At 37.4% G+C, this 14,495-nt stretch overlaps 1 protein-coding gene across 3 annotated transcripts in view; it reads right to left on the reverse strand.

Moving 5' to 3' along the window:
* Window positions 1-14,495, reverse strand: part of IGSF3 (immunoglobulin superfamily member 3) — a 100,640-nt gene that overhangs the window by 7,608 nt on the left and 78,537 nt on the right. For all 3 annotated transcript variants that reach the window (XM_063305509.1, XM_063305510.1, XM_063305511.1), the window contains 2 exons: window positions 3,077-3,487; window positions 830-1,237 (listed from right to left, as the gene is read on the reverse strand). In XM_063305509.1, coding sequence (XP_063161579.1) covers window positions 830-1,237; window positions 3,077-3,487 — 819 coding nt within the window. The remainder of the gene's footprint in view (window positions 1-829; window positions 1,238-3,076; window positions 3,488-14,495) is intronic.

A 14,495-nucleotide genomic window follows, 5' to 3' on the forward strand; every position in this document is an offset into this window, starting at 1 on the left:
GACACTTAGCTTTTTGGAAGCAAGTTAAGATGGAACTCTTCCAGATGGCTTATTAAAGTATCTCAGTGAACGCTATAGGAATGTTAATATTGCTGTAACTAGATTACTGGTTTTAATTTTGGTAGTATATTGTCATTATTATACTGTGGACATTTTATATTTATGTATATAATCATGTTCCTGTAGGTCAAAAAGAGGTGTATGATTGCAGCAGTCTAGAAATCAAATAAATAGGACCTGGGTTTTTTAATTACTTTTATTAACTTTGTTACCTCTCCCTGATCCTGCTGCTCCAATTTATCTGAATCACCCTTAAAGCTACAGAAATCAGAACTGTATATCATAATTCAGATTGAGTGAAAACAGTGTAGCACATACAGTCATGCAAAAGAATACTGGTTTGGAGTGGGGGGAGTAAGAAAAGAGCTGGAATACAATTCAAAAAGATCCATCCCTCCTAAGGTAGGAAGCTCTTTGCTCTGTGTAGGTCCGGGGGAGAGACAGCTTCAAATGTTTGGACTGAGGTGTCTGGCAGCAGGCTCAGTTTGCAACTTGAAAGCCTGCCCTCATTCTAAAAAAGACAAATGCATAAGAGTTTAATAGTTTTTGGAGTTTCTCTTCACATCATTAACATTATCTAAAATCAGTGACTGCTGGCTTAGTATTATAGCAGAGGGATATAAGGTCAACTGGTCAACCTAGCTGCTGACTAAAACCCATGTTAGCTAATTCAGAATGACCAGATATTTCACTGATTAATTTGCAGTGAGCAGAAATTAAGCTGCTTTCTCCATTAGTGATCCAAAACTTAAGTATTCGAACATTTTACCTGGCTTCTTCACCATAACTGTTGTCAGCCCAGACAGATCTTCTGCCCTTTTGTACCAGGTATTTGTAGGATTCAATAGCCACTCCTCCACTCGACAATCATAGGTCCCACTGTCCTGCAGTGTCATGTTCTGGATGGTGAGCAGATACAGGCCTGCCAAGGGGCTTTCCAGGTGCAGTCTGCTCTTAAGACCATTTAGGGTTGCTAGCTCTCCATATAAAAGAGTGGCCTGCCTGGTGAGCTTTACAACTGCTTCTTTCTCTGGGTGGCCAGATTTCCACACATACCATTCCACAGACAACTGGGAAGCCTGACTGCTCCGATTAGTGACCAGACACTCTAATGTTACCCATTCATTTTCTAAAATGGTCAGGTTCTTTTGGCTCTTGTTCACTTCCAAGAGATTATCTAGGGAAAATACAAGAAAATAATTAACTGAAAAAGAACTGCCCAACACATTAGTTACACGTCTACAGTTTCAACTCTGCTCTGATATTCTTTATGTATCATCTGTAGTTATTTATTTTGATTCAGGCACTGCCTGACTCTAAACTGACTCTGGGCGGCTGGATTCAGTTATTTTAAAAAAATAATTCAGTGTACGTTTATAAGGATACTTCATATTGTGCACATTGTCTCACATGGTTCTAGCATAAGAAAAGCATGTATACCATGCAGTAGGAAAGATACTACAGGCAACATGGGTTCTTATGCAGTGACCACATGGGAATGCTGCAGATACCACATCCACTAATAAAACTGAGGGACTACAAATGTACCAATCAGGTTATTTGGAGTAGTAAGCACTCACCAAAGCAGGGTTTCTTCAGCCTAGTGTTCTGCGACAGGTCACTAGGGGTTCCCTGGGAGATCACGATTTATTTAAAAGATTATTTCAAATTTAGGCAATTTCACATTAAAGAGGTAAGTTTCATTCTTTATTTTTAGTTTAAGAACACTGTTAATGCACATATAGTGTCTTACACATGAAACGAATATAATAATTTTGTAACTTCTGGCCTATATTTGAGCCTGAATGTGCAGGGGTTCCCCGAGGCCTGAAAAATACTTCAAGAGTTCCTCCAGGGTCAGAAGGTTGAGAAATGCTACATCAGAGATTAAGAACTTTCCTTACAGCTGTCTCTATTAGAACATACTGTAACTTCTTCCCTTGGAATTCTACTAGTTTAGCATTGTGTTATTTCATGATCTTAATTATATGATTGTTTAAATTGAATCAGTTCTTTTCATGGACCATTTCTCTGTCTTTCATTCCTTCCCTGTAAGTTAATCCTCTGCTTACGACTATTAACAGCTATATTAGCGATCTGCAACCTGGTATTCTCAAGATGTGTTATGACTGCACTCCAAAATTCTCCAGCAAGCATGGTTTTTGGGAATTCTGGGAATTGCAATTTCAATACACTAAAAGATGCCAAGTAGCCAGACTCCCAAGTTTTGTGATATTTTTGTCACATAAAAATATTTCAAGTGACAGCAGGCTGTGAGCCTTACAGATTGTGGTGAGGAGAAATGGGTTAAAAATGCTTACATAGAAAGTTTTCTAAATACTTATATTCCAGTTTCCAGTTATATTCCAAGGACTTTTTCTGAAAGCTGTTATTGAGTCGTTTTATTAAGTAGCGCGCTGCCATGGGCTCACTGGACAAAGAAGTATTTCCTTTCCAAATATGCTTCGAGACTCTTTGATAGAATGGGATAATAGTCTCATATTAAGCCCATGACATGATATCCCAGTGTTAGCAATTTGATGAAAATTTCTGCTCTTATACCTTTGTTATACATGGAACATCGGTTTTCATTCTCTGTATTGAGACTTTTAATGACATGAGATATTGGTTTCAGAATGGAATCAGGGAAAGACAAATAAATTAATGGACTGCCATTCCAAAAATTGAGAGGCAGGAGAGAGGTGAAGTTTATTACAGCAAAAGCTGGCAGGGCTAGTAATTTCCATCAACTATGCATTGCTCCAGAAAGTTGCTTGGGATCTAAACTTTTAATGCTGTTAAGGATAACAAATTCCATCCCAGTAGGAAGGAAGAATAACCCATCAGTTTGTTGCAAGTTGCCATGAGTCTAAATGGGTGACATATAAATTTTTTAAAAAGCAAATTTGACCAGGAAAGGAAATGGGGAACCTAGTGCTGCTTAAATGCAAAGATTTCAGAGCCCTCAATTCCCATCTGTTTATGCAGAGCCTGCACAGCCCTTGAGAACTATTACCTGGTAACTTGACAGTCACTTCAGTCCGGCCAGAAACCTCCTCTGCCAATTTATACCAGGCATGGTTAGGGTTGAGCAGCCACTCTTCCACATGGCAGTAGTAGCTACCGCTGTCACTGACCTGGGCCCTCTGCACTGTCAGACTGAAGAGGCCCCCGGATAGTGACCTCTCAAATTGCAATCTTCCCTTTAGCCCTTCTTCCTCTGCATAAGTGCCATACTCAAATACAGAGCTATGAGTCGTCTTCAGGATGAGCTTCCCATCTGTGTCTGAGGGTCTGTGAACATACCACAGGACCGCAAAATGAGAGTCTGGGCTGGTTTGAGACTTGACAGAACAATTCAGAGGGATAGGTTTATTCGCCACAAGGACTATACTCCGCTTTGATTTGCTGACCTGTAGCTTTGTTACTTGGAGGTGGAGTAATGGAGAAGAAAAGAGAGAGAAGTGGATGGATCAATTAATTACAGTGGAGACCTTAGTATTGAGTATTAAGCTTAAGATAGAAATCATTATTATACAACAAAATAATTTAATACACTTTGCAGCTGTTTATCAATGCAATACTCAGCTGTAGACATATAATTTAAGCAACCTAACATTAACCTTTTAGAAATCATAGTTAATACTGATAAACTTTTTTCTTTAAGGTTTAAGTTACCCAAATCATCATAGCATTAATAATATCTAGTTAATACTATATAAATAGCACTATACCCAAATTTTACAATGTATTACTTGCGTCTTATAATACAATAAAATGGATCAATTAAAAAAAAGCAAGAGAGAAGAATTTATTTAGATGCATGCACATGGCTTTCTCTCAGCAGACCATCTTATAGTCATAGAGAAAGACCAGACAGGATTGTCTTCCTAAACTTTATGCCTTTCCAAAGGTTTTAGGACAATATATATGGAGGGCATCAAATATATGGGAAGATCAAGAAGATGTCATTTTGTATTCCATTTTCCATTATGCTGTATGCCATTTTAAGAAAAAGGTTAATTTCTTTTGTTACTCAGGCTCTTTTCTTCAACTCACTTTAACTTTTACCCCACAAAAGTGTAAACAAATAGAATTTGGAGCTAGCACTTCAGAAAAATCAATCATGTAAATAAGATTTCTTTAAGCACATTTTATAGTAAGGTACGGTATCAGTGTATAATGAAGAAAATTAGAGACTCCAAGATCATTCTTATCCTCAAGCCATTATCTAGAATACAGCAATCACTTTTATAAACTATTCCCCACTGTAACTTTGGTTATTTAAAACATCCCAAGAATATTTAGAGTTGTCACACAGCAGGCAATACATTTCAGCTACTCTCTCACTTGTGACTGTTGGTAAAATATTCCTTACAGATAACGTACAAATAAAAAGTCCCCTGGAATACTAATCCAGGGACTTCCCCAATATCTTCATTGAAGGCAAAATGTTGATACGATGTAGGATGCACACCCATGGCCACACGCTAGACTTACATAAGTATATTTCTGTTGATTTTTAAAACAAGTGTACCCACCTTTATATCAAAAGCCCCACTCTATTAATCCTTCCTTGCTTATCTGCTACACAGATAGCCACATAGAAAAGGAAAAGAATGCACAAATAATTGATGGGGAGGGGAGGCAGTTCTCATGATACAGTAATAGGAGTTTGCCTTTCTAATATAGGTTTATGTATCCTGGCAACACATTAGGAAGTTCCCCTGGAGCCTATATTGCCACTGGCTTTAATCAGTATGCTAATAAAGACTAGATAGCTTTGCTATGCAATGATGTGACATATAGAGAAGTCCTCATCACTTCTCTCTAGGGAATTTATTTTTACAGGGAGGCTTAGGCTCATACTGCTGAGCAGATACTTTCTAGCTTAAGTTTAAGAGAACAACCTCAGCTACCAAGTTCAAAAAGGAAAAAGGTCATTCTTCCTGTCCCTCCTGGTGCTCCAAGTCCTCAGGATGAAAAAGCAACCAATTCACAAAAAAATCTACTTCTCCCATTGCTGCTCCCACTCCCCTACCTAACAGTTTATTTTTAATTGGTACTGGATTATTTCCTGGCACTGTTGCTAAGGGAGCATCAGTTGCTATAACCTCAGTTGCTATAGTAACTGTGTATGTTAAGTGGGGAGCTGTAAGACTGCTATTAAAGCAGTACACATACAATCCCAAGCATTATCTCTTCACACATGTGTAGACCTAACATATCAGTTCCTGTATCTATGAGGATATGCTGCAATTACATCTAGCAATACATGAGTTTTCCAAATCCTCCATTCCCTCCTTTACTTTTTCTTCTAAATTCATAGGAAGATAGAAAAATGAGAGGCCCTTTGATATAAGCCCATATACTGAAAAAAGGGCAGGAACCATAGTTCCCCATTTGGCATCAAGTTGTGATAGCTTTGCACCACCATGTGGCTCATTGTTGCAAAATTAAATATGTTTTCTTTTGAATGACAATTGACATTATGTTATCTAGAAAACTATGGAAATAATCTTTAAGGTAATACTTCAAAGCCAGGTGAGTCTCCACCTTTTCAGCTTCAAATGTTTCATTGGGAATACTTTGTCAGCTGATTACCAAAGTTCGGCAACAGGCTCTGATTTGAGGGCTGTTCACTTGTGGGTCTGCTTTCCATTTCCCATCACAGTGTTCAGTGTCTTTGCTTCTCTTTTTTCTACACACTTTTTAATGCTAACATATACATGACATATAAAAAGCATAGGACCTATTCTCTATACAGCATACCATCTCCACTCTTTTAATTTCTCACTGAGCCTTTAAAGGGTGTGGGCAAACTTTTAACCTGAGATTTTACATTTTTGCCTTTGAGTACTGCCTTTCTGCACTGAAATCCACACACACACACCACCAAAATATCAGCCTAATTTTTCACGGCAATGTGAAGTGTAAAAATGGGACACTAAACCTCTGCAAGACTTAGGATACCCTTTCATATTTTAAAATCTCTCAATCATACAACAAAGAACCATGTCCAATGCAGGGGGTGCAACAGGGTGTTGGCAAGCTGATGTGACGTTCAAGCCACGGGTTATATACTCTTGCTTTAAAAATTGTTCATTCTTCCATGATCTGACAGAGAATGCACCTGCACTTATCATGGTATTAACACATCACAGCATTATGGACAACCTTCCTGGAAGAGATAGTATATTCTGCCAGGCAGGTACAATTTACCATTTGTGCTTCCCTGGAAAAAGTGAAGGCAACCATATCAAGATATGAAATGATAGGAATCAAAAGTAAATTGGCATTTCTATCTTTGGCCACATCTGGGCTTAGAAACAGATCGTATTAAATGGAAAGTACTAAAGTGGTATAAAGTTTATACAAAAAGGTACTGAAATTGTATTAGAGGTGGTCAAAGAGAGGGAGAACTAGTTGCATATTCCTTTAAGTAGATACACAATGCATTTGAATCCATATAAAAAGCCATAGCTGCTTCCCAATTTTGTGGCTCAGTGTTGCAAGAAAATTAGTTAGTTGCAATCTCTCTACCAGCAGGTCAATAAGAGGTAGATAAATGTTGGCTCTGCTTAATGATGTCAGTGATGTTAAGAAACCAAGTGCTCTATACAGCAGTAGCTCATAAGCAATGGGAAACAGACAAATATTTCAAGGAAATAATCATGACTGTTTAATACAATTATTTCACGACTATTGGGTCACTTGAAAAAAGTAAGCAAAGAATTAAAATAAAAAAGGGAACCAGCTGTCAGAGAGGACATATGTATGTTGGCATCTGAGTCACCAGATCGAGTTATGATTCCATCCTCTATTGTCTTTATATATTTTTAACTTAAACATTATTATTTAAAACTGAACGGTCTTGAAATCATAGCTAGGAAAATCTTGAGAAAGATATATCTATCACTATTTCTGTTGCTACCGAAGTAGGGAATTTCTTTCTTTTTCTAAAAGACAATGAACAAATCCATTGTGAACTAAGATTTGAACTCTGGTAGTCCAAGTTCCAAGCAAAACTCACACTCATCCCTTTTATTACTGAAGGCACACAAACCTCAACTGATTTGGTTGGCTTGTCAACTCTCTCCTTAATTTTCTGTTCTCCTGAGAACACATCCTTAAAATAGAAAATAAGAACATTACATTTGAATGTATACTAACATTTGAAAGGGGTAATCTCGTTTGGTTTGAGATACTCCCACATGAATAGTACAATCTAGATAATAACATTGCAAAATCCTTTTTGGGCATTTCATAGTTTCTGCCACTGGGAGATAGGTGAGAGGACCTGAAACATTTCATGCTGTTTAGCACTGATTAGACAGCTGTCAATGGGCAGACAAATCCAAAAATAAACATGCAGATGTAGTATGTGCCCTCAGTTCCCTCACCTATAATAGTAACTGACTCTTTTAAAATGTCTGAATCTGCAAGATAGAAATCTTATAGCTGATACAGGTTATTAAATATTTTGTCATTCCCAGGTTATTTTTTAATGCATGTTCTCTCATGATAAAAAGAAGAAAACCCTCCATGACATACTTTCTAGTGACTGCAGGTACAAGGTGTAAGCTATTGGCCCCTAATTAATCATGATAATTAATCTAGCTAAAGACACCACTGGCAAAATGTTCTATATAGTAATGAGAGAAGAATTGTTTAAGAACTCAAAGAGAGGTGGGGGAGAAGACAAGGAAAATGCTGATGTATAGACACAGCAGTACTAAAACCTGGTATAGAATGCCATGGGAAACCACTATCTATGTAATAAGGAGAGTCAACGTCTGCTTTGTCCTACTTTGAAGGTACTCTTCCCTGGAGGCTAGCAATCTTCAAAGACAGCTTTCTCTTGCAGAGAACTTATGAAACATTACAAAGTTTCTCAGTGCTTGCCCTAGTTTTAGTCTCTGACAGAATTTGGCCTTTTTGATGTAGGAGAATGAAGGACAACAGGGTAGGCAACAACAAAAAGTTGAGAAGAGCTGTTATGAATGAAGAATTTTCATATGTGTGTTCATGACACACATCTATAGTTTGAATGTATTTCAGAAATGAATTTCAGAATTACTCCCTCTCCCTCTCTAATCTCACAGCTGTGGCTGAAAATATGCCATCATGTTTACTTTCACTCAGTGCTTCTGAGGAAGTATTACACAAAATGAACTTCAAATCTGGACAATTCATTAAGAAACAAGTTTCTCTGAAGCACAATGAAGAAAGTTTGTAGTGGAAATGCTTCCCCATATATATATATATGTATGTATGTACTGATCGGGGAAGTGCCTTTGAGTCAGTGTTGACTCCTGGTGACTCTCTGGACAAGTCCCTGCAGTTGTCTTGGCAAGGTTTTTTGGAAGTGGTTTACCACTGCCTCCTTCCTTAGGTTACGGGAGAGTGACTGGCCCAAAGTTACCCAGCTGGCTTCATGCCCAAGGTAAGACTAGAACCCACTCTCCTGGTTTCTAGCCTGGTGCCTTAACCACTACACCAAATTGGCTCCCGAGGTATGTATATGTTAACATTATTTTCATTGTTATACATGTTTGTAATGATTATGCTATCTCGATTATTACTTGTTACATTCATCCAGGTTTTAAAACGTTTTCACTGTGTATCTCCATTGTGTTTTGATACATCTTATAATAATATTTAGCAAGGACTTTGTGAAGTTCCTTACAAAGATGTCTAACTTCCATAATGTCCAACCTTAGGGAAATGTATTAGGTCTCACAAGAGTTATTGCCAAAAAGGAAGAAATCTCTAAGGCAGTATCCAGACCTAAGTGGATTATTAGAGCTTCCCTGATACACATTTTAAAAGTTATGCAAAGTATAACTTGCATAATTCGACAGTGTTGGAGATTTCCATCACCATACAATATAATCATGCATCCTCACAATGAAATTAATTTTCTTTTAATAGTTATCTGTTTATAACTGACATTAAGACTGAATGGAAATTGACAGATTACGGTGCAGCTTGGGAATCATTAAATAGAAAGAGGAGCAAGAATTGTATTGGGAAATTCCTCCCATCAGTGGAAAATAACAAGAAAGGAGAAACAGTTCACAATGAGGTCAATTTACTCTCTTGGAGAAACAATGAAAATCAAACAAAAATAATAGAATTAGAATGAAGTACAGAGACACAAGTGATATGAACATATCCCTGGCTGCTGCATGCACTATTCTCTTGCACAGCGGAACAATATTCCAACTCAAACTGCATTAACCATGCTGTAAATTGCATTAAGTAGCATGGGCAGCTGGATGGTACAATGAGAATATGAGCAAGAGAAACTGTTAGGCTGTGAAACGATTATTTATTTATCAAATTTCCTCACCACCCATCTCCCTCAAAGGAGGGCCTCTGGGCGATTTACAGTAAAGCTAAAAAGAGATTAAAATACAATAAAAACAATGTATCTTAAATATAAATATAAAATAGCATCCAGGATGGCAATATTAAAAGTTCTGACTGAAATTCATAAGTACATGGGAACGACTTTTAAGGCGCTAGCCACCCCCAGGATTGACTACCCCCTATTATTAGTGCAGTTATTAACTTGTCATTTCACTCTAGTGTTCTGGTAACAATGAATTATTGCCTGAAAGCAGGCCATCATGATTGAATCACGAGAGAGGAAAGGGATGAACAGCTTCTAGATAAACATGATAGCATTAACTCTTTCTGTAAGAGCTCTCAAGAACTATGTTCTGCATTTAAATGTTCATATCCGAAATTAGTTCATTTTCCAATGTAATTGTAGTTTGCTTTGATGGCTATTTCTTTCCTATGCTAGGTTAAAAAGCTACTTGAGTCAGAAGCCAAGATTTTTCAAAGAACCAAACCCCAAATTACATCCTCGCTCCTGAGGAGTTAGAGAAGAGTTCAACATTGTTGCCTTTTAAAATAAAGCTGCAAAACCCTCCCCACTTTATCAAGCTTTAAACAGAGATTTTTACAGAAGAGAAAATATGTAGCTCAGGGTTGAACTGTGGATTCCTTGGTGCTCTCTGAGCTTGGTTGTTTGCTTGCAGATGTTTTATTACATGACTAGATAACATCATCAGTATAAAAAGGATAACTTTGTAACACTATAAAAAGGATAACACTACCATACATCAAAAACATCTCACAAACAACTAACAGACTATTACAAACACACGGCACCACCGTAGCACACAAACCAACTAAAGCCCTCCAAAACATTGTAAGTAAACCAAAAGACCCAGTAGCCCAAGAAGAAAAAAACAGGAGTTATCTAAAACATACAGTATAAGGACTGTAACAGCCACTATATATGACAGGCAGAAGACTAGCAGAGCACATCCACGAACACCAACTAGCAGTCAGCAGACACAATGTAAGTTCCTTAATCTCACAACACATAGACAGACTCAAACATAGTTTCAACTGGACCATGCTAGGGAACTCCTGGAAACTCGGCATTCAGACAAATCAGCCATCAACAGACACAAAGAGATAAACCACATTAACACACCATTCAAAAGACATAATACGAAAAGAAGGAAACAAAAAGACCAAAACACATCCCCTCCAGCAGCCAACACCCAGATAAACTGGGATTAACAACAATCAGAAAACAATACCCTAATCAAGGAACAACCAAGGAGAAAACCACCCTATCCCCGACACTGGCAGGGCAAGCTACTGTATATAAACAGGGAGCAAACCCCACACTCACTAGCACTGATGATGTTACCTAGTTGGGTAATGAAGTGTCTGCAAGCAAGCAACCAAGCTCAGAGAGCACCAAGGACAATGCAACATGATGTATGTGAACGAATGGATATATTTGTGTGTGCAAGTGTAACAGATCTGATAAAAACCAGCAAAAAAAATATTTTATTTTAAATAGAAATTACATCCTTTTCAGGGTAAGAATACTGTTGCCAGATGGTACAGAACCCCCGATATTTCGGTACCACCAGTTCTATCCTATTATAGCCACATTATTAAGAATGTGAAAAATGTTTCTGACCAGCCATATATGAGTCAATGCAATTTACATAAAAATAATGTCACTTAAAGCAGATATGAGAAAATAACATATTCTACAATTCATCAGATGAATTAGCTGTCCATATTTCTATATAACACCAATACGTTTTAAAACAATTATGTCACATTACAATTGTTTATAATAATTTAGGATTGTGATCCACTTCTCTAAACATGCAGATGCTTATGAGTTGTACGATAGCTCATTGGGGCTTCTACTGTTTCTGTGAAAAACTACAGTATGTGATGCCTTATGGAGCATCCTCTCCCCTCGAAGTGAGGCCGCCTTTATCCCTGTAGATTTTACGGAAGTCTATCAAAACCTGGTTATGCCATCAGGCCTGGGGGCCCCAGGGGACCGGTGAGGTTGTTGACATCTGCTGCCCTTCTTAGCCTTTAATTACAATTTTAAATTTTTTTATGAATAATTGTTTTTATACTGTATGTTAAATGTTTGGTTTTATTGTACGCCACTGATTTTTTTTGTGAGATGTGCCACCATATAAATTTGATGAATTAATGAATGTGACCCTTTTCAGATTTTCTGAATTTTTGCTATCTTTGTCCTGAATGTTATCAACAGCTCAAGCTGAACCTACTGATATATAAAAGGAGATTGATTGCCTACTTATTTCATAAACAAAAGTAATTGCTCCTTATATTCAGTTATACACTTTAGCTGGTGTAACTGCAAACTAAACACTTCCTATAATTGGTGATCACTGTCTCACATCACTATACAGGAATTCTGAACCATTTTTTTTTCATGGCAAAGCAACTCATTAACATTTGAGAATTTTTTTATCATGAACTATTCATTTCAAGTCCCCTTCGATGGGATTTAGGTCTGGACATTGATGTTGCCATTCCAAAATGGTGAATTTGTTCTTCTTTACCCATTATCTTGTACACTTGCTTATATATTTGAGATCAATGTCTTGTAACACGATTTGCTTACACTTCACTTGACAGACTAATAGCTTAATATTCTCCTGTAGAATTCTCTGACACAAAGCAGAATTCATGTTTCCTTCAATGATAGCAAGTTGTCCAAGTTCTGAGACAACAAAGCATTCCCAAACCATATTTCTGCATTTCCCTACTTGATACCAGCATGAGATTTATACTGAGGAATGCACTGTAAAACACCATGTAACCTGAATACTTGTACTTTTGACTCATCTGTCCATAGAACATTCTGTCTACAGAACATATCTCTAAGGACTGAAGCCAAGAAAGCAGAACACAAAGGGAGAAGCAGGATGTCAGGAATAGGGACACATTTTAGAGGACAGTACAACAGAGATGCCAGTAAGTGTAATACTTAGATGATTCTACACCAACACAAAGTGTATGGGAAATAAACAGAAGAAGAAATTCTCACTGAGGAAGACAAATATGACAGAAACTTTGTGGAATTATACTTATGACTGGTACACAGCACTGGAAGATTACAATTTATTGAAAAGGAACAAACCCAACAGAAAAGATCAGGGTGTTTCAGTGTAAGTAAAGAAAAAAATATATATTTGCACAGTAATTCAGAATTAAAGCATGGAAATACTTTTGAAAGTATCTGTGAAAAAAAAAGGGAGATAGAAACAAACAAGATATTGCCATGGGAGTTTATTATATACCACCTGGGCAGGCAGAAGATACAGATGAGGTCTTCCTGCATCAGATGACCAGTCTTTCAAAGAGTCATGCAGTAGTGTTAATGGGGCATTTTAATTATACTGACATCTGCTAGGAATCTAACTGTGCTAGAGTGAGAAGTCCAATGAATTCTTGTCCTCTCCTGCTGACTTCATTTGTCAGAAGGTGAAAGAAAAAACATTGAGGTTTTAACCTGGCTAATACTTTAGATGAAAGAGTGAAGATTAAAAATAATCTAGAAAGACTTGAGCTATGTGGTGAAATGAGTAAGATGGAATTTAACATGGAGAAATGTCAAGCTCTTCATCTGGCAGAAGAAATATAAGGCACAAGTGTAGAGGGAGATGTGGCTTGGCAACTGTACAGTATACTGTATGTGAAAGCAATCTGGGATTCTGTGTTAAGCATGAGGCAGCAAGTGATGCAGGCTGCTAAAAGGGCAAATGCTATCTTGGAGTTGCATGGAGTCCAGATCACAGGAAGTAATTGCTCCATTCACTCTTATGCTTCAGACCCCATTTGGAGTGCGTTGTCCAATTCTGACCACGTTTCTAAAAGGAGAGAGGCAAATTGGAGCCCAAAGGATGACTACCAAGACAGTGAAAGTTCTGGAAACGAAGCCCTATGAGGAATGGTTAAAGGAACTGGATATGATTAGCCTACATAAAATATCACTAGGAGGAGATATGATATCTGAAGGGTAGTCAATACCAAAGAGAAAATTGATTTCTCTATTTCTCCAGAGAATGGTTTAAACCTACATGGAAGGCTAAACCCCAGGAGACATTTTGTGACTGTACAAGCTTTCAGCTAGAGAAAAAGAATGCTACATGACATACGTTCTCCTTTGCTAGAGGTGTTCAAATGGAAGCTGAATTGCCATCTCCTAGAGATGCTGTAGTGGATCCTGCAATGAGCAAGGGGTTGGACTAAATGTCTATGGCCCCTTCCAACTCTGTGATTGGTCACCTAGGAATTTTTTAAGATTTTTTTTACCCCACCTTTATTATTTTTATAAATAACTCAAAGCAGCAAACATACCTAATATGACTATCGGTGTTCTTTTTAGTAAACTAGAGCTTATTTCCTGATAAAACCAATTTTTAAGATCTGGGTAAGAATTATGAACACTGACTTTAGCCTAGGTGAGAGAAATCTGAAGTAGCCTGGTTGATGTTCTAGGGTTGTAACTTCCTGAATGATCTTATGCTTTGCTCTTGAAATAATATTGACAGATTGGCCACTTTCTTGTGAAGTTTCACTATAATTCCAATTTTCTCCATAGGAAGACTATGTATCTCTGTAGCTTCAAAGCTTTAGAACTCATTTTCCAATGTCTTCCAGACTGGCTGTCCTCATTTTTATAGAGGTGTTCAGAAATTTCTTTTGATCAGAGCATGATCTCTCTCCAGAATACCTGTGGTGAGAACTCTATTTTGATGAGAGCAGCCAAGGTTTATGAGATTTATATAGGGCAGTGTTCCTCATATCCTCCAGCTGGTTTAAGGAAATACTTAAACAAGTGGCTCTATTTATCCATTTAATAGAACTGATTGAACTAGAGGCCAATTACTTTTTTTACACCCGCACATCAATGTAAATGGCTTAGTTATTCCTCTATAAGTAGGACCCACATGAAGCTCTGGTAACATTCAATGACAAAGATGATGACTATATTTTTAATCTTGCCTTTTTCATATATATATACAACTTAAAGTGGTGAACATACATAATACTTCTGC

This window comes from Candoia aspera, chromosome 5 (genome assembly GCF_035149785.1).
Source record: "Candoia aspera isolate rCanAsp1 chromosome 5, rCanAsp1.hap2, whole genome shotgun sequence".
NCBI classification, from domain to species: domain Eukaryota; kingdom Metazoa; phylum Chordata; class Lepidosauria; order Squamata; family Boidae; genus Candoia; species Candoia aspera.